The 19,971-nt window shown below is 41.2% G+C and overlaps 1 protein-coding gene across 4 annotated transcripts in view; it reads right to left on the reverse strand.

Annotated features, from left to right (window-relative positions):
• Positions 1-380: 380 nt before the first annotated feature.
• Positions 381-19,971, reverse strand: part of atp2b1a (ATPase plasma membrane Ca2+ transporting 1a) — a 37,721-nt gene continuing 18,130 nt past the window's right edge. The window contains exons 3-22 of one of the 4 annotated variants that reach the window (XM_080886087.1): positions 18,413-18,610; positions 17,939-18,196; positions 17,363-17,488; positions 15,974-16,135; positions 15,528-15,566; positions 13,394-13,549; positions 12,944-13,158; positions 12,411-12,653; positions 12,079-12,320; positions 11,192-11,429; positions 9,729-9,908; positions 9,556-9,643; positions 9,287-9,393; positions 8,889-9,080; positions 8,211-8,424; positions 7,899-8,110; positions 7,676-7,783; positions 5,900-6,088; positions 5,167-5,256; positions 381-1,366 (exon numbers count right to left, since the gene is read on the reverse strand). In XM_080886087.1, the coding sequence (XP_080742213.1) occupies positions 974-1,366; positions 5,167-5,256; positions 5,900-6,088; positions 7,676-7,783; positions 7,899-8,110; positions 8,211-8,424; positions 8,889-9,080; positions 9,287-9,393; positions 9,556-9,643; positions 9,729-9,908; positions 11,192-11,429; positions 12,079-12,320; positions 12,411-12,653; positions 12,944-13,158; positions 13,394-13,549; positions 15,528-15,566; positions 15,974-16,135; positions 17,363-17,488; positions 17,939-18,196; positions 18,413-18,610 (3,650 nt within the window). In that variant the 3' untranslated portion in view covers positions 381-973. Of the gene's footprint in view, positions 1,367-3,810; positions 3,867-5,166; positions 5,257-5,899; positions 6,089-7,675; positions 7,784-7,898; positions 8,111-8,210; positions 8,425-8,888; positions 9,081-9,286; positions 9,394-9,555; positions 9,644-9,728; positions 9,909-11,191; positions 11,430-12,078; positions 12,321-12,410; positions 12,654-12,943; positions 13,159-13,393; positions 13,550-15,527; positions 15,567-15,973; positions 16,136-17,362; positions 17,489-17,938; positions 18,197-18,412; positions 18,611-19,971 lie in introns of those variants that run through there. The other 3 variants (XM_080886090.1, XM_080886089.1, XM_080886088.1) reach the window with 3 other exon arrangements.

Raw genomic sequence — 19,971 nt, forward strand, 5'->3', positions numbered from 1 at the left:
ACAACATAATGACTGAAAAAGAGAATCCAGAACTCCAGAAGGTTTTGTGCACATGAAAACTAGCGAAGAAATGGAAGAAGTTAAATATTTATAGCGATGTTAGTGGACTAGAGGCCTTAATTATCTTTCCCGTCCCGTCTCCTGTGAAAACACCTCGTCAGATGGACCTCTTTTTTTCTATACAAGCCTTAGTGTTTATCGGTTTGGCTAGAAGGTTCTATATTTATCTACAAATATATAACAAATAAAACTTGCAGGCAAAAATAGTTAAGTTTCAATAGAAACACCCCTTTTTTTTCCTGAAAATACAGCAGTATCTGAAATAATCCTCTCATTCGTTTCTTAATCTGTCCCAGTTTTCTGCATCATACATCAGGAAGCTCTTTGCCTACAAACAGAAAAAAAGTATCTACAAACTTTGTAAACAGACCTGCTTTTTTTCCCTCCAAAAACATAAATAACTCAAAATATTAACAGCCGATGGAGCAGAAATAAGTTTCAAAATGAGCAAGGGCCAAAGAGATAAATATACAACACCATTCAGATAAAAGAGAAGCTAAAGGTTCGTTCATAACTCTTACAGACGATCTTCAAGCCAGGAGGAGCACCTCCCTTTCTCAATTAAAATATAATATAATAATAAAAACAGGTCACTTTCAATCTTAGTTTATAGTCACCCCTTGTTACCGAGAAAAACAAGTGTTACCAAGGAGGGAGGGGTGAAGACAGAGTCCTTGTGTTGCAGTGGGATAATAATAACCAAAAATAAAAGAAGACCAAAGAATCCACACCAAGCCGTACATTCCTCTGAATGTTTGCTGTTCTTTAAGTCCAACCCAAGCCAAGCTCACACAAGACGCCGCTCTCCGTCTAACCCTTCGTCTCGACGCTCCTAGTGTCCGTTCGATTTGTCTGAGTTGAGCTCCTTGGTGGCGGGTAGAAAAGAGGTGGTGACGTGTGGAGCTGGGTCAGATCAAAGCGAGGTCTCCAGGCTGTGTAGTGGGCTCCCTGGGGCTGAGGGGGTTCCTGACTTGAGGCCCTCGGGGAGGAGGTGGTTACTGCTCTCCACAGCGTTATTGTTCTGGTTCGGGGAAGGAGAGACTGGCGTGGTGGGGGCAACGGTGGTGGCAGGCGAAGGTGTGGGTGAGGGCGGTGTGGGGGTAGCGTTGCGCGGGCTGGCCGAATTGCGCTTGGTGGGAGCATCGTCCTCCGCGTCTGTGTCATCAATGAGGGGGATATGGGGCTCAGAGTCCTCTATCCGAAATTCGGGGTGGGTCATAAAGTTGTGGATGGATGATCGCGACTCTGGCTTCTCCAACCCCTCATAGAGGGAGATGGAGCTGCGGAATGCCTTCACCACTCGGATCTGGAGGGAAGGAGAAGGGACAGGGAGCAGGAAAGGTGTATTTAGTCACATTCGGTAATGATAAGAGTGCGCCGCTCTATTTTAAAACCTGGAAAACACCACAGATAAAAACCACGGATTTAGGTTTTACTGGGCCAGAATAGGTGAGTTTTTAGGTGCTTCAAAACCAGAAATCTGTGAGGGGGGGAGGGGGACGGACTCCCAGAGAAACGTGCAGGTGTGCTGTTATTTCTAGTAGTAAAGTTTTATACTAATCTGGTGATGAATAGTTGTCTCCAACCATCATCTACGGTTCTAGTTGTATTTTAATGTATAAACAGGAGCAGCCCATATTCTTTCATTTCTGTCTCTCAGTGAATATAAAAATACCCAAAGACTAAAAATGAAAATGTATACTAAATAAAAATCTAAGTGAACACTAAAGATTAATATCGCCAATAAAAAAAAAATGGTCTCAACTTTCTACGCTGCAAGAAAAGTGGGGGTTTTAATGTAAGCAGCACTGTGAATTGCTGCAGAAGTGCAGATTAATGACAGTTTATAGGAAAATCTTCCAGGTGGTGTACTGTATCCAAGTGCAATTTGGATTGTTGTTCACCCTCTAGAAGCCCAGGAGGGACAGTGACATGTAAACAGCAATGCTGTAAGCTATACAACTCACCGCTCCAGAACTTAGACCTGTTATTATTGGTATTGCAGACATTTCAATTTGAAGCGTTCCAGAGATATTGCTTTAAATCCCAAAGACAGATGTATGCACAGACTGTACATAAGGAGTACTGTTTCAGAGTTTCCATCAGGAAAGTTGTTATATCCGGTGGCTGCTGTGGCCTGTGTGGGTGCCCGTGTTTAATGTTGCACTCCACTATCCTCCTGCTACAATGCTAATTGCCTGGTGACTCAGAACCCTTGAGTCCCATATGTGCAGCACTGCACAAAGGAGGAAAGATAAGGGAACCCAGGGAATACATTTCCCACTTCCAGCAACATGTATTGTGTAAATACTGTGTGTACGTCTGTATGCACTTTATACACACACACACACACACACACACTTATTGACCATAGTAGCTGTACCATAGTAAAAGGTACAATGGAATTAAGCTAATGAATTAGGACAGCTGTATGCACTTGATGGGAGCTGCATTTTGGAGCTTTGTTTGGGATCAAATCTTGTTTTGGGAAGTCAGAAGTAAGGAAAGGAGGAGTGGGTGAAGTAGCACGGTATAAGCTAAACAACCCAGCTACATCAGCACCATCTATAGACTGTGTGGATGCATTGCACAGATCAGATGCCTGTTAATTGGTGCTAATAAATTCCACTCACATAAAGACTTTTTTGAGATAACTGCACAAACGCAGATTTTGGTGTCAGCGAAGCCAATAACTTTGATATTGTCCACTCATAAAGTCCACTCAAACCAGCCTAACAATAGTAAACAGCCTCGTACAGTTACTGTGACAGGGAGAACAGTTCAAATCTGATCTGGTCTTTGTACCAGCTTATTAACATGTTTATTTCTTCCCTAAAATTGGGGATTGTTCATAAACTATGTGCTTTTTTGAGCCAGCCTCCAAGCTGCCATATGAAGTACTGCATTTGCATTTTGCAATTGCACAGTAATTTAATCTTTATGCCGTATTTGGTACAGAAGGAGCGAATGAAAATATAACGCTTCAAGCCATCACTGTTCCATAAAAGGCTTTCAATTGCAATCTGATGGGCTGGACTGATCAGATGTGCGAAGTGTGCAAATCGAATGCTGGTTGAATATTAAAGACTTTCTGAGAGACAGAAAACCTAAATCTGTTGGAGACAAAACCTGAAACTAGTCTTAAGAGTAATTAAAAAGCAACTTCAGGAAATCGGTCAATATCTCAGGGAGAGTACAAACCAGTGTCAAACTTGATGCAATGTGTTTTTTGTATTAGTATTTCACAAAACACTTAGTAGAGTCCTGTGTCTGATTAATTAAAATGCAAAAGGGAACCAAAAATAAATAAATAAATGAAATGAAATGAGGGGAATGGCGTTCTTTCTACAAGAACACACCAAAAGAGAAAATAAGGGATAGAAGCTGGACACAAGAAATTACTGTTGTTGGGCATGCTGATCAAAAAGTAAGGACAGCTGGAGAAAAGGACAGATGGAGACAAAGAGAGTGAGAAAAGAAAGGAGTGGAAGAGAGACAGAAAGAGAGAGTGAGACAAAGTAAAGACTGAGGGTGAGAGGCAGAAAGAGGAGAGAGACAGAAAGACAAAAAGAGGGGTGGTCAGTTATAGCTTATGCTTGTGGAGTTAAAAAAAAAAAAAAAAATGAAAAGAAAGAAAGCTGCAGCAGCCAAGCATGTCTACAAGCTGGTATACATGTCAAAAACAGCACAAAGAGAGAGAACTCACAAACGAGACCAGAGACTTTGAACCCATGCAGAGCGCGGCGCTACCTTGTGTTCAATGGTAGTAAACCTTTGAGTATAGCCCATGACACATTTCACAGAATCTAAAGAAGAATACGTGGGGAGTCAGTGGTATTCATTGTTTTTAGGTCATTTTGGCAGCAACCTGCCCTTTGGACACATTTTGCCAACAAACAAGCTTTCACACACAGAAAATTGTTCAAATATTTTAAGGAAACCTGAAAGGAAAATATTAGGTTAATAATGAAGAATCCATGCCCACAAGCACCCATAAGTGTCAGGTCCAGAGATCTGAAGAAGTCGCACCTAAAAATAGAACTAAATGTTGCTGCAGCACTGCACGATTTGTCAATATTGCAGAGGCAAAAACAACATCGGCTCTGCTGTTGATGTGCCTGAGAAAAATCCCACAAGTTTACATTCAAGAGCACAGTCATTTATTCCATTTTACTCTTTTTGTGACATCTGTAAAACATTTAAAATTCCCTGCTCGTCAGGTGGTCTGTCTTTAAACTCTGAAAGAGAAAAACAAAAAGTGTCACTGTCAGCAGGCACAGGGTCGAAAGGAAGGAGTTTGGAAACACCACCATCAAATGACCAAATCCAGTCTCGGCACAGTGACCTTCCTATGTGAGCGGATGAATAGCGTGATGTTAAAAGGCAGTGCATCCAAAGACACCAGTAAATTACAGCTTATTACCACTTGATGCTATTGCGGCAAACCATTTCTTCTGGAAAAGCCAAGGTCTTATTTTCACCACTGACATTCAGTTCGTGTCTACTCTTTTAGACCGTGATCATGGGCATATACTCAAAACATTTACCTAGCTAGGGACTAGAGAGCTGCGACAAAGACCCATGAGTGCTACAGAGGCACAAGGCAGACTGAGGCAGCTGCAGACAAACCTGGAGACTGTCAACTCAGAATAGAACTTGTTTTTTGTTTTGTTTTTTTAAAAATCATAGTAAATACACATCACCCCCCCGAAATAACAGTAAACCTTGTTCATTTCTGAGACCAAAGCAGAAGCAGAACAGAAAACATGATGACACAGAGATAACACCTCGACAGTAGAAGCGACCTGGTTACAAGGTACATATATATAGAGCAGTGTTATCGAAGCAATATGGAAGATGTGGTTTTGAGGTCTTTTTTAAAGAATACAGGGGAGAACATTAGGAGAAGCATGAGAGAGGAAAAGTGCCAACGTTAGGTGAGAAGAAGAGTGGAGAAGGAAGATGTTAGAAGAAGAAATAAAAGTCTCATGCACTAGAGGAGAACACGCACTCACACCCCACAGTGGCAGAAGCGGTGTTGGCGGCAGTGGCAGAAGTGGTAGTAGTAGAAAAGGCTACATGTGTAGGGCTAGAAACATTGGTTACATCGTGCTGTTGTTGGCTGGAGTTGGAGGCCTGCCGCCTTAGAGCCCCCTGAAAGGAAGTTCCACTCTGGAACGCACTCACTACATCCATCTGCAAAGAATCAGACAGCGTGACAGGAGAAAAAGCCCAGAGGAAATAAAAACACAACACAGCCAGAGGAGAGAGAGAAAAGAGAGAAAAATAAAGAAAAGGCACCAGTAACCATAAGAAAAAAATGGCACTTTGAAATTGGATTTAGACATTATAATTAAAAGAGAGAGGAAAAAGGGGGACGGTTGGGTTTAAAGGCACTGATCGGAGGGAGCTCTAACTCCAAAAATCTGACCTCACTTTCACTCTTTTCTCTGCAGATTCCTTCCATACTTCCAGCTATAGCCATGCCAATACTCTTTAAACATTCAGCTGTTCTATCGTGCTGTCCATCCAATCCAATTCACTTGCTTCTCATCAGTACCTTCAAACTAGATTTAGCAGATAGAGTCAGACTGAGTCAAATAAAAAACAAAAACATAGGCAGAGGACCCTGCTTTAGCTCAGAAGCAGAACAGAAAAATTAGAGAAAGGCTTTTTTTTTTTAAGGGCACAAGCCATTCTTTAGGAATGCCAAGAGAAAGAACAAAATAGATTTTAAGCTGGAAGAGCAGTAGAGAGTTAAAGGGTTTATGGCTTTTGATTCCCTTGGTGTTGGGGTGTGGTGGTGAGTGCTGCACGTGAAACTGCTGAGACTTGTCACCTGAGTTTGGATGCGATTGAGGCCTCGGAACCACAAGATCTGGCCTCGACGAAGCTCCCGTTCAGCATGGTCGATCTCATCCATGTCCTCCAGCTCCTCCAACTCTTCGTCTGGGATCTCCTCTTTTTGGGTGCCATGGCCTGCTGTTTTCAAGAATTTTAAGCGGCTGGTGGGTATTGAAGAGATAACCTGGAAGACAATGAGGATACAAGTGAGCAACCGTGACTCCTGATGAAGTTTTAGCCCCCCGTGCAGTTTAATCATGGCTTGTTCTGCCGTGATTAAGTTCATCGCCGACATTAAGCGGACAGTGACCATGAAAATTTGATGGCCAGTTCAATAACATGCGGTTTGCTCTTGGGCTCCAAGCCCCTCCCACTGCTGATGAACAGGAGGATCCTTGCACATGATCACATGCAGATGCTGTTCAGTCAATTTAACAAGAAGGCAAAAACTTTACTCCTCAAGCACTAGCCACAAAGATCACAAAGTGGAATGCAGATGAGTCAGACACATGTCTGGTGATTTTAAATCACACAATGTCATAATTAGAAGTTATCAGATAACACCCCCCCCCCCCCAAAAAAAAAAAAAACCCCAAACCAAACAACAACAACAAAAAAACAAAACAAAAACAAAACCCCCGACATTGCTCTGGACATTAACCATTGCTCTGGTCTGTGGGAATACAATCCACTACGAGGGTTCCACACTGTTTGGCTAATATACAAAACACACAAATCCATCTGGTGTAAAAATGGATCCATCCAGTATGGCAACCCCTTATTAAAAAGACAGCAGCCAAAACAAGCTTACGGTAATGTTACCCATATTAACTGTAACTGTACAGCCTGGTAACACTAAGGGTTTCTCCTAAATATGTATTTTCAAAAATATGTAATTCTCTGAGTCTTCAGCTTTTAAGATACTGAGGGTGCATTAAGAATCTACCGATGTGCCAAAAGATCCCAGTCGACTGTGTCACGCGGCCTAGAATTGAAGACTGCTGAACTCCATGCACCAACAGGTGTGTGAACACATGTTGTCAGCGTCTATTTAGGGGACCGACCGGCCTTTAAGGAAAAGAACAGAGCAATCGCTGCTTTGGAACCAACAATCTTGGTACTTATTCAATTCAGTTCCTCAACTCTCAGCTATGTGCTTTTATAGGACTTGGTGTAGTCCCATTTATGTAAAGCTGGTGACGCCAGCTGGCAAAACTGATATTAATATAAGTGCTGATCAGGATAGATGTGAAACAGAACAACATTAAACATTCGTTATGAACCTCCAGTCATTACTATAAACTGCAGTGAGCGATCTCACCCTTCAATCCTTAGAAAAAAAACAAACTATATTTTTCAACTCATGTATAAAAGGTAAAGAACTCAAAAAGTATAATATTTAAATTTTAAAACATGTACCATTAAACTACTAATATTTTACTACATTTAAATAACTTTTCAAAATTGAAACAACTGCAAAAGAAATAACTTTAATAATCCCCTTAAAGGTCAAATTAAAATAATAAAACTGAATAACTTTGATGACCACATGTGTTTGTGGTAGCTACCCCCCCCCCCAAAAAAAAAAAAAAAAAAAAAATCAATCAACTACTAATTACTAATCTCTTCACAGCAGCGGGACATAATGTACTGTTACACGTCTCTGACAACACCCTGTACCTACTAGATTAGAGCTGACACATGGGGGCAGTGTAATACCGCATTTCTGTACCTTGCCAACAAAAGGTAAAGCTCAGCTGTACTTTCATACCTGTCCCCACAGAAGAGAGCCGAAGCCTAAGAAAGTACACCACAGCCACTGGTCAGTCGTCAGAGCCACGCAGCTGAATGGCTTCCCTCCAAACTGCACAATAACAATCTATGAAAAAAATAAAATAAAAAAAGGAGCAAGAGAGGGAGACTTAATCAAAGTGTAAAACCTCAGATTTCACCTGTGCAGACTGATGCTTCAGATAAGTCTTAGTCTACTGTACCTGAATAATAAAGGTACCCAAGACAATACTACAGAAGATTGGGTTGTTGAAGATGCCTTCAAAGACATTCCTTTCACCGTGGATCTTACGGGCATTGATCTCATTGAAAAGCTGCATCATTACAAAGGTATTGAAGACAATGGTGTAGTGTTCTGAGGGTGGGGCATGGAGGGGTGCATTCCTGCCACTGTCAATGTCCAACAATTTCTCTCCTACAGAGGGGGGGAAAAAAAAAATATCCCAGTCAAGAAAAAGAAAATCTTGGATAACAGTGCAGGGTACAGAGAACATCTTCAGACACAAAACCCTTACCAGCAAAGAGCAATGTAAAAATGATGACTAGCTGATAAACTCCATGACCCAGGATGTTCTTCATCATGGTGCGGGAGATAAGAGGTTTGTTGCGGCCGTATGGCTTCCTTAGCAGCAGGGCTTCTGTAGGGGGCTCTGTGGCCAGAGCTAGTGAAGCAAAAGTGTCCATGATCAAGTTGACCCACAACATCTGTACAGCTTTCAGTGGAGAGTCCTAGTGCAAGAGAGCGAGTCGCCAAATCAGGTTATGGAAATTCAGATCATCTATTAAACACATTTCGATCCCCACGAGCCAAATTACACGTTTAATAGCTGGAGCAGTGGCTGCACTGAGGAGTACATATTTTGTTATGAGGTGTAAGATTGATGGCAGGTAGGAAACAAACAAATCTTTTTCGTAATGAACGAAGACATGAGAGCCAGGTAAGCTGCTCTTGGATACTGTTGCATTTCCACAAGGACAAATTTCCAAATTTCCAAACATTATACATAAAAGCCTTTATTTCTCCTCAGTTTATTGCTGGATCTTCATTCCCTCTGCTTCAGCTCTTTCAATGTGTTGCCCGTGGTACCAAGTTAATTTCCATTCAGAGCATAACAGTGAAATAACTCTTCAGACACGCAATAAAGAAAAAAAAAATCAAAAACAAAATAACCCTACAATATCTAGGTGCTAACCTGTGTGATGCATGCTCCTGTAAATGCTACAATGACAGCCACCACATTGACCGTTAGCTGAAACTGAAGGAACTTGGAGATGCTGTCATAGACGTTTCGACCCCACATGACAGCTTTAACGATGCTGGAAAAGTTGTCATCAGTCAGAATGATGTCAGATGCCTCCTTGGCAACATCTGTCCCAGCAATGCCCTGGAGACAACAAGATGATCATTAAGAATCTGTTCCAGCTATCCACCAAATATTTAACAAGATGATTAAGTGGCCTAAATTCTGACTTCTTTCTAGTTGACTGCCAGAGTTACCATGGGATACTGAGCAAGATGTTGATGTTAAGAATGACCCAATTTATATTTATGATTAAACCTTATTTAAGAAATTATACACAAGTAACTTACCATGGCGAAACCAACATCTGCTTTTTTCAAGGCAGGACCATCATTCGTACCATCTCCTGTCACTGCTACTACTTGTCTCTGTTCTACCACTGTGCTATCAATAATACCTAGAACAGAAAAATGTCAAACTTTAAAATAAAACCGTTACAGCCTAAAAAAAAGAAAAGGAAAAAAAGAAAAGAAAAAAAGGCTAGCAGCAAAAGAAGAAAACAAACAAACACATTAGTTCACTTTTTCCATTTTTACCCATGTCAGAGAAACATAACTACCTTTGACTAAGGTGTGTTTGTCTGTGGGGGAAGAGCGAGCCAATACTCGAAGTTTGGGCCAGATCTTGTCAATGCGTTCTTGTTCAATCTAGAAACATGAGACAAAACCCTAATAGAATCCAAACAGCACATCTGCAACAGTCTCTGAGGTACACTATTTTGCTGTGGCCCACCTCTCCCTTTTCATTGCGTATCCTGCGATTGAACTCTTTTCCCTCCACGCAGAGGAAGTCATCTCCAGGCTGTAGGATGCCACACTTGGTGGCGATGGCTCGAGCTGTGTTGATGTTGTCCCCAGTCACCATCCGCACGGTGATGCCAGCACGCTGGCATTTCCTGATAGCATCTGGAACCTGAAGGGAAGCACAAAAGCACAGGAAAAAGAAAAAAGAAATATCACTAGGGATCATCAATCTAAGTGTTCAACTAAATTTTATATACATACATACATACATACATACACACACACACACTTGTAGGAAAGGATGAGATTTGGAAATAATGGGCCCCTTCGTTAAAAAAAATATGAACCAAGCCCAGCACACCTGTCCAGTACATAAAATGGCAGAAAGCCAACTAAATGAGCGACAGTGAAGCATCTAGCAAGAAAATGACCTAACTTTTTCAGGCAAGGATTATACTCCCTCACCAACGCCCACAAACAGTTGCAAACACCACAGAAGCATAGTTGTGCTTTCTTGTCTACTTGTAGGATGCAATGTACAGATAGCGCCTTTGAGGTGTAGAAGTTGCCTGGATACGTTTGCATGCAAACTAGAGAATACTCTGACATCTGCACCGAGTCTCAGGTACACCCTGATGACAAACATTTATGTCACTCAGACCCTAGAAAACCCTTGTGTACATACAGATATGGAAATTATAAAATTGATATAACAAATGGGTCCTCCTGGAGTAAGCGCTCCCTTTAAAGAAATATTTTTTTTTGCTTTGCTTAAAAAGTGTGTGTGCCCAACAGTCCAGTAGATGAATAAAGCTGACAACTGACAAATAAAGCTCTTTTACATGTGCTTGTTAAATGCTCAAAAAACTTAAACCAACAGCTTGAATCACTTTATTTTTGGAAACTAGATTCACCTCAGCTAGTATAGACTGCTAAATTAGGTCTATTGTTTTTACTGTTTACATTCACCCATCATTTATTTTGTGTTGCTTCCAAACCACCTGAAATGGAGTCATTGATGTGGCTGAGTTTAGTTAAAATGGTTGGTCCACAAATTGAGTGCAAACTCTGCAAACAGCAGTTTCCATAGAACTGTCAGCCAACTAGAATTGACGTATTCTAATGTTTGATCTAATTATGGTTTCTTAATGATAGACACATCATAGTGTCACCAATTCCAGCAATCTGCCAGTATCAGCAGTGTGGCCGTTTCTCCTTCATACACGTTTGGACAACAATCATTCTAAATACTTCTTTTTGAGTGCAACTTTGCAACTAGTGAAGTTGTTCAATGTGCCACATCAAGCAATGGGTTCTGACTCAAAGCCAAAAGACGGACCTTCAAATGAAGTGCAGATAAATACTCTACCTTTGTAGACAGCTTCCTTACTAGCAATCAAACAAGTGAAACTGTTTGTGCATAAACTCACTAACATTAGTGTAGCCACTAACCTCTGGTCTAACAGGATCTTCAATGCCAACCACACAGACGCAGGTTAGTCCACTGAGGATATCATTTTCATTGTCCCAGTCAGGCTCCCCATCAGAAGCAGGAAAATCTCTGTATCCAAGGCAGATTGTTCTCAAGCCCTCTGAGGCCATGGGCTCGATCACTTTCTTAACCAAGTCATCTCTGTCCCGTGGGCGGAACACCTTTGGCTCACCATTAGCTGTCAAGATTTTATAGCACCTGAAATGTGTAAAGACGACACATTAAATCATAAATGTAAAGGAAAAGAAAGAAAAAGAACGTGTAGGAGGGCGAAACATCCAAAGATGAAAGCCATTAATGGCTTGGAGTTAAGAAACATGGATAAAGACAGAGATAGGTACAGACGCATAAATGTAAAAAATGTCATTTAGACTTAATAAAAGGGTAAGAGAAGAGGAGAAGACAAAGCATTTGAATGGTGAGCTGCAGCAGTAAGAAGTCACACTAAGCCCTCTATGGGTTAAAAAGAAGCCTGCTTGGTTAAGAGGCTTACAGAGCTGTTACCGGCTCATTTTCTCAGTGCCTGTTTTTAAGTCACAACGTAAGGGGCTTGGGTGGGATGCACTTGAACTTCTTAGCTGCTTAAGCCATTACACATATCATTTACAGCAAAGTCTGGCCAGCCGAATGAGTACAAAAAAAAAAAAAAGAGCTATGGAACAACCTTTCATTTAGCTGATCAGACATCCATGATTTCATGCTTCTTCAGTAAAGAAATCATAGAGGAATTATTATCTAAGAGGATAATATTAAACCATACAATCCCCCAGCCAAAAAAACAACAACAAAACAAATCATAGAAAAGCAGAACATGTGAACGAACATGAAAAGTGAAAATGTCTCTTACTTTTTTAGGAGAATTTCTGAGGCTCCTTTGCTGAACATACGGTAGCTGCCGTCAGCCATCTTTAACACAGTGCTCATAGACTTGCGAACTGAGTTGAAGGTGTAGACCTTGTAGAGTTTCTCTTCAGGAATCTCGTTGCGGATAGCCTGGTAGTCGCGTTTTAACTCAGTAGAAAAGCCGAGCAAGGCACATTCGGTCTTGTTACCCACCTGTCGTGGCAGACCCCCTTCTTTCTCTGGAGGCTAAAAGGAAAAAAAAAAAGAAAAATGTGAAGACAAAGTTAATGTGCTACACAGTCAATTTTAGAGGTACGCTGCTTTTTACAAGCATACCATGATTTTAGTAGTGTAGGCGCAGTTGACTGCAATGCCCAGAATCAGGATGTCTAAAGTGGAGGAGGGGATGTTCTCTGGTTCAGGGACCTTCTTGTAGTGCTTTTCAGCTATGTAGGCCTGCACCACAGTCATGCGATTCATGGTGAGTGTACCAGTCTTGTCAGAACAGATGGCAGTAGCATTTCCCATAGTCTCACAGGCATCCAAGTGACGCACCAGATTGTTATCCTTCATCATTTTCTGTAGGAAGATAAAAAAAATAAAGTCTGACAACACTGAAAGCTATATTTTCTATAATGAAAACATTTTATTTTTGTTTCATGAAATAAATGTGGTGAGATTTTACAACTGAATGACTAACTCCTTGATTAACTAAAGCCCTATGTTGGCTAAATAATACCCTAAAGCCAAGTAATGATCCCCTTTCCTCAAGTTGTTAACCAGATTTTAGCAGCTTGATCTTCTAGTTTTAATAGGCTCAAGTGTAAGGTGGTTAGTTCGTGCACAGGTCACTTGGCTAGGAGTCTCACCTTAACAGAATACGCTAAGGAGATTGTTACAGCAAGTGGCAGGCCTTCGGGAACAGCGACCACAAGAACAGTGACACCAATGATGAAGAACTTCACAAAAAATTGAATGTAAATAGGTGTGCACTCCTTAACCCAGGATAGATTCTGGATCCAGAAGGTATCCACTACAAACAGCACCACCAGGATGATAACAGTGATGGCTGACATAACCAGACCTAGAGGCAAAACATGAGAGAAAAGAAAGATGTTAAGTTATATTCCTATCAGGACACATTTAGCAGTATGTTGCTTATAGTGGGTGTAATTGTGATTATACAATATAAACAGTTGGAGACGTACAACCCAAAAAAAGTTGGAGTGAACACAAGGGCATGAGAGTACAAGCACATAAAATGTTTTACAATCTACAGCACTCAGCTGTGCCAGAACGAGTGATTTTGACTGACTCACCTGCTTTTCCAATCTGTACTGCTAGTTTGGTCAGTTTTCCCTGGAGAACAGACTTCTCTTTCTTTGGCAGGTTGGCTTTCTTCTTCTCCTCTGCATCTGCTCCTTCGTCACTGTTCAGAGGCTGCATTTCCATTGCAGCACCATCCTGGGCTTTAGCTGCAGCAGAGAAAACAAGACAAGGTTGTTAAAAAGGGCCTGGCTATTCCAAATCTGCACTGGCCATTACTGGTGCTGAGTGTTTTAAATAATTATATAAAGGAATACTGTGTTAAATTAATTTAAGAAAGACTCTAGGATTTATGGAAAAAGCAACGACTGAAATGAAAGTATGCTGATTTGTCAGTTATGATTTGTCAGTTATGAACACAGAGTATTCATTCACGATCAGGTGCCACGTCAAGCCTACATTTGAATATTTGCTTCCAATTTGCAAGACCAGAAATAAAAACTGCATTCTACAGCTGTGGGTGAATAAGGTTGATACAGGTCAAATAAACGTATTCATCTCTCTGGTAATATTAGAAAACTCGAGAACAGTTTTTATATTTCGTGTCTATAGCATATAATCTAGCTCAACAACAGGCCTGGACTAGATTTCCTCTGCCCCTCATAAAATATCTGTTTATCTGACTTTACAGGTAACAAGTCAGAACAAGTTGATTGAAACGGGATCACAAAAATTGCTGTATGATGAGAATATTTAGAATATGTAGAGCACTGTATCACAAGTTAACTGATTAAATAAAATCACTCAAAATTATAGCATGCTTTGTTGCTTCCCTGTTATCCCAGGAACTGTGGAAATGTCACTGTAATTATGTTTGTCAGCTGACGGCACAGAAGTTAGTTGAAAGATTTTGAATTATTTACCATACTTCCGCCAAGAGGTTTAAAGAACAGGTTACCTAGCTAGTGACAGATCTATTTGAGGCATCTCCTACTCTTCCTCCTTCTGCAGGTAAATTCCCATAAACCTCTCTTCTCAATCTCCCTCAGGGCCACTTTCTGTTCCTGCAGAACTAATGGGAATACCATACCCACATCTAACTAGGTAACCTTGGACACACAAAGCCTCTAATGCCAAAAGGAGGAGAAGAGGCAGCTGGCAGGCCAGCAGGGGCTGGTCTCTGTCATGTCACGCACCATGATAAAATCATTAGCTTTCCTGGGCACTGACGCTATGGCACTTCCTGCAGGACAACTGAAATATTCTCTTAACATTTTGAAGTCTTAAACAAAGTACACAATTCTTTTAAAGCATGGGGAGCCCTTGTCCAATTTGGGGATACTAAAGGCTCTATTTATGGTACAATGGTATGGACAATAGCACGGTATTGTGTGCGAATGCATGCAGCAGGAAGCAAGAGCACTGGGCTACTGCAGCTGCTGTGGACTGTGGCTTGCTCTGCACTTACATGGTCGGTGTAATCTCAGTCTAAAGGATTACTGCTGATTCCTGGCAGGCAGAGGGAATCTGTGCACAAGGGACCAGCGCCAGGGTTGTGGTCACAGACCCAAGCACTACTGATCATAGTGTCCCAGCAGAACAAGGCTGGCTCGCTGGCTGAGTTACCACTAAAGAGTCTCATTATCATTGTTATCGGTCTGAAATTGCACCAGTGCAAGTCTCAGAGTTTGACTCTGAATAGTTCAGTCTGGGACATCAATAGAAATTAAAATTGAGGGGGGCCTGAGGGAGAGTCAGAGAGAGATGGGTGGGAAAGCAGATGTTCTGGCCCCAGAATTGTTGCATGGCTTTAATCTCCTCATCACTAATCGCTATAACTGGATTCAGTAGCACCTGCTGCTCGAAGTGCAATGTGCCAGGGAAGGACGAGAAAAGAAGAGAGAGAGACAGACAGGAGGACCAGACAGTACAATGGAGAGCCAAGAACAGCCCGTACTAAGTATATGCTGACATAGGGTCATGCAAAAATATGTAATTCCTCATTACTTGCATGAAATTATGGTGGCCAATTATTAACAGACTGGGGCTGTAACCTACCCTCAGGACTGTTAAATGGGGAGGGACCCACTGATGAAGCTAAAGGCTAATACCTAAATGTAGGCACTAAGCTGTATGGCAATTACATGTGGTTAAGCATGTCAGTCTGTGTGTGGGCAAGTTACTCACCTTTCTTTCGATTTTCTACAGAACCATCCTGCTTCTTATCTGTAGAAGAATGCAACACAGAGTTAGGAACATAAGGATTTTTAAGGATTAAATAAACTAATTAATCGTATAAGAAAATACTGATAAATGTCTCTTTATACAGTAATTAGACCAATCATTCTTCAAATTACTGATTTAAATGAGGAGAACTCTACCATCATACATAAGATGAGCTACAAATAGCCGATTTGGTTGGCAGAAAATAAGTCGTCTACTGTGACCCTCTGACAACTTCTAAAAGTTGTTTTATATAAACAAAGGTCAAATCAGTGCTTTTTGCATTCATATAAACCCTGCTATAACTACATTTTTCTGCAGATTATAAAACTAATGGTAAAGACAATGCTCTTTGTGTGTCTGTGTTTGTGCTGAGTTTATAAGGGCAACAAGCAGAGGAGCATACTGACTTTTTTTCTGTTTCTTCTTCTCTTCCTTCTCCTTTTTCTTTTCCTCTTCGTCGTCATCATCATCTTCCCCGCCTCCGAGTAAAGTGAAGATAATTCCAGTTTGAGAGTTGACACCCACAGCAGTGACCAACATTTTCCCTGAGCCTTCCATTACATGGGTGCCTTTGAACAGAAGAAGGAAAACAAAGTGTCAGTAAATGACATCGGGAAACAGTACCTAGGATAAATGCCCTGGTCTTTGTTTCCATATGACTTCTTTCAGTCATATGGTGGCAGCTTTGACAATGGTGGCAGCTTTGTCCCTGCCGATCTTTATTTGTTCCTTTGAATGTTTCATTTTGGTTCAGTGAAAATTTTACGCTAGATTCCTTTGTTGAGAAGGTGGTTTAGCCAGGCTTTCAAGCAGTATGATGATATACACACGAGAAACTAAATGCAGGTTTTCAATTGCAGGCAATAAATACAAATGAATAGTGCACTTGAAAGTACAGAAAGAATAAGTCACTACTGCAGATACACTCCAAACCTTTAATCAACAGCCTTTAATCAAAAGCCAATTGTTAGTCTGTGTGAAATAATGGAATTCTGAGAGGCTGTAACAGTGTTGCATCTCTGGCTCTCCATTCCTCTTAAGACACGATTTAAAAAAACAAAAACAAAAAACCCCACACAGAAACATCAAATATCAAAAAAACACGACAAGCTAAAGTCGGAGTAAAGGAGCGAGACCCACGAGGCTCTGACAGCCGAGGAGTGGAAAGCATTTAAAGGTTCCTGTGTTAATTAGAAGATGCTTTTCTTTCATTCGTGAGAAGGGATACGGGCCGTGCTAAGGGAAATCAAAGAGCAGTAGCGAGGCACCGCATAAAAACACAAACACACATGACTCCTGTGCCTTGGAGGTGTGCCAGGAGAGAGCCAGATGAACTAAACAAAAGTGTTTCTCCCTACACACGTTTTTCGTGACAAAGCCATGAACTGTATTTAAAAGGGCGTTGGGGACATAGGATGGACAGAGAAAAAAAAAAATGCTGGAAATGTTGAATGGCTGATAACTTCCGGCACTGAGAGGCAAGATCAGGAACCAATTCAGTTTCAAACATGTTTTCAACAGAACACAAGTTTCATGCTGAGCTGAATGCTAACAAATATCTGATGGTCAATTATTTTCAATTTCTGGATTATAACAGTTTATTTATGAAGATCCAGATGATCACCTGTTCTTACTGATTTCAATAAAATTTTGGATCATTTATTCAGTGCAATGAGTATTCCAGAAAATTTCTTTTAAAAGCAGTTCAATATATTGGACAACATAATCTATAAAACCTCTGAAAATTCGGTCCTTCCCAGTACGAACCAGTAAAAGGAGAAGGAGGTTCATGTTACCTGATAACAGCATTGGATCTTTTTCTAGTGTTTTCTTGACGTGGTCAGACTCCCCTGTGAGTGAGCTTTCATCGATCTTCAGATCATTGCCTTGGATGAAGACTCCGTCAGCAGGCAAGAGGTCACCTGAAACATTACAAAGCCAAACAAGCCTTTAATTTGGAGAAACAACATCTTAGTAACAGTTTAAATTGATGCCTTAATCACAGGCTCTCAAAGATTCTATGACTAAGCGAGTCATGTGAAACACTTTAGTGCTCGTCTCTTCAGAGGTTAGTGGTTATGTCAGTAATGTTCTTTTTACTGGTTTATGGATTTAAATCATTAGTGAGCTGGCTGTTGCGTTCCTCCCACGACCAGGAAAGTTAAACTTGAAGAGAAATCCTCATCTTAATCTGTGATGAACTAAAACTAAAACCTTGAACCAAGGATGACCTAAATGTGCAGTACTGTTTTCTTAATGGCCCATATAATAAACATCTTAATAAAACATAGGTTCCACAATATATCGACATTCTTAACAGATTGATTTTTTTTAACCATCAAATAAAGGCTTATGTTTAACTGAGCTCTTACCGTATTTTACTTGTGCAATGTCCCCAACCACAATCTCCGCCACAGGAATTTGAATAACTTGTCCTCCACGGACAACAGTAAATTTCTGTTCCTGCTCAATGCGGCTCTGGAGGCCTCTAAATTGCTTTTCTTTACTCCAGTCATTGAATGCTGTTACCAGCACCACACAGATAACTGACAGAAGAATGGCGGCACCCTCGATCCACCCCGCCTCTGCCTCATTTTCATCCCCACCACCACCAGCAGCTTTTCCACAGTCTGAAGGAGGATGGGGAAAAAAAAAAAACATTAACATACAAAGCATAAACTTAACACATCACCTCATGGCTCTGAGAAAAATAAATGCCATCACATCATTACATGTCACTGCAAGTATCACTAAATATATTTAACAAGAGACATAATTAAGACTTCAAACATAAGTAATATCTAGAAAAAGAAGATAAAACATAAATGTAATGAATGGTTTCTTACTTTCTCTCTCTGCATCTGGAGGTTTATAAAAAGAAAGGCCTAGTGAAACTATGGCTGCCACTTCAAGAATAATCAGCGTGACATCCTGTAGTGCCTCCCACACTAACTGCAAGAACGTTTTGGGCTTTTTGGGAGGTATAAGATTTTCCCCAAACACTGTTTTCCGCTTCTCAATATCTGCAGGCTGTCCGCTTAGACCTAGGTAGGCAAAGACAGATAACCAAAAGAAAAAAAACCTGTTAATTCATAAAATGTTAGTTTTAAACCCATCAGGGAATTTCACACAAAACAAGAAATATTTATTCACATCAGAAAAAAAGAAAAGAAAGAGAAGGCCTTAATTATGTGTCACAAAATTGGAGCGCAGATGGGTGAGTTGCTGCAGTTCACAGGGGGGGGAGCGTGTCTCACTGAAGTAAGAGTCAGTGAGCTGTGCTCTCATCAGCAGGCCTCCAAAAGCATAATTTCCAAAAGGATTCAGCATTTCTGACAGGACACTGTGGAGGACACAATGCCTGCAAACAATGACACATTCTGTGGGTATGTCAAACATTTTCACCTCTTTCAGACACGCCAGGGAATGTGAAAACTATGGTCAAATCTAATCCCCCAAAACTGCTGTTTTCAACACAATGACCAACTGACTAGGGGTTGAATCAGCTATGGACTCACAGGTGCCTATACTCACACACTACTGTCACGTTATGGAGTCATCTCTCTGATACATTATACGTCTGGCTGCCCTGAGACCCAGTCATCCATGTGTACAGAGAAGGAGCTTTCTGCAGCAACCCATTCAAATGCCTCAACATTCAAGGCAGAGTCAAATATTCAAAAGGGCCTTCGCACATTTGATGATGCATGACAGTTTTTCAGTTCTATTCATGCTAGCTGTGTGTGGGTGGGGGTGCAGACTGGATGGAGAGAGAGAGTGTGTGTGTTTATGGGAAAGAGATGGAGCAGGCCTGAGGGCTGGGGAGGAGTGACTGTGTGAAACTGCTACTGACAGGCAGATGGGGGTGGGCGGGGGTGGTCGGGGGTGAGGGTGTAAAGGACCGAGACTATTAAAGAGTAGAGATGCTGATGGCTAAACGGAAGCTGTCCTGGCAGTATCAGCGTATTAACAGGGAAAAGGATCAGCAGGGCATGGAGAGAAAGAGGAAACGACAGAAAAACAGACAAGCAGACCAGAGGCATAATAAAAACCATGACACCGCCTTGGAAACTGAGCACAGTGACAAGAGCACAGACAATAAGATACATTGTTCTTCTGATCTCATGCTGTAGGCACAGACAGTTCAAACTGCTGATTCTGATGGGGTTTTCTTTTTTTATTAATATTGGAGAAGTCAAAACTCCAGCAACACTTATTGTGTTTAGAACGTCATTGTCAGGCCAACACTTTGTGTGTGAACACCGAGACTAACTACTGTTTCAACAATAATGTTCTATACACTCATGTGTTCCTGGAATTCTCCATTTAGATTTTACCCCCTCCCTATTTTGTTTTGCTTATCCAATTCGGGGGTGTAAGGCAGCTGGAGCGTAACCCAGCTCTC

Source organism: Rhamphochromis sp. 'chilingali' (genome assembly GCF_963969265.1).
Source record: "Rhamphochromis sp. 'chilingali' genome assembly, chromosome: 7".
In the NCBI taxonomy this organism is placed as follows: Eukaryota; Metazoa; Chordata; class Actinopteri; order Cichliformes; family Cichlidae; genus Rhamphochromis; species Rhamphochromis sp. 'chilingali'.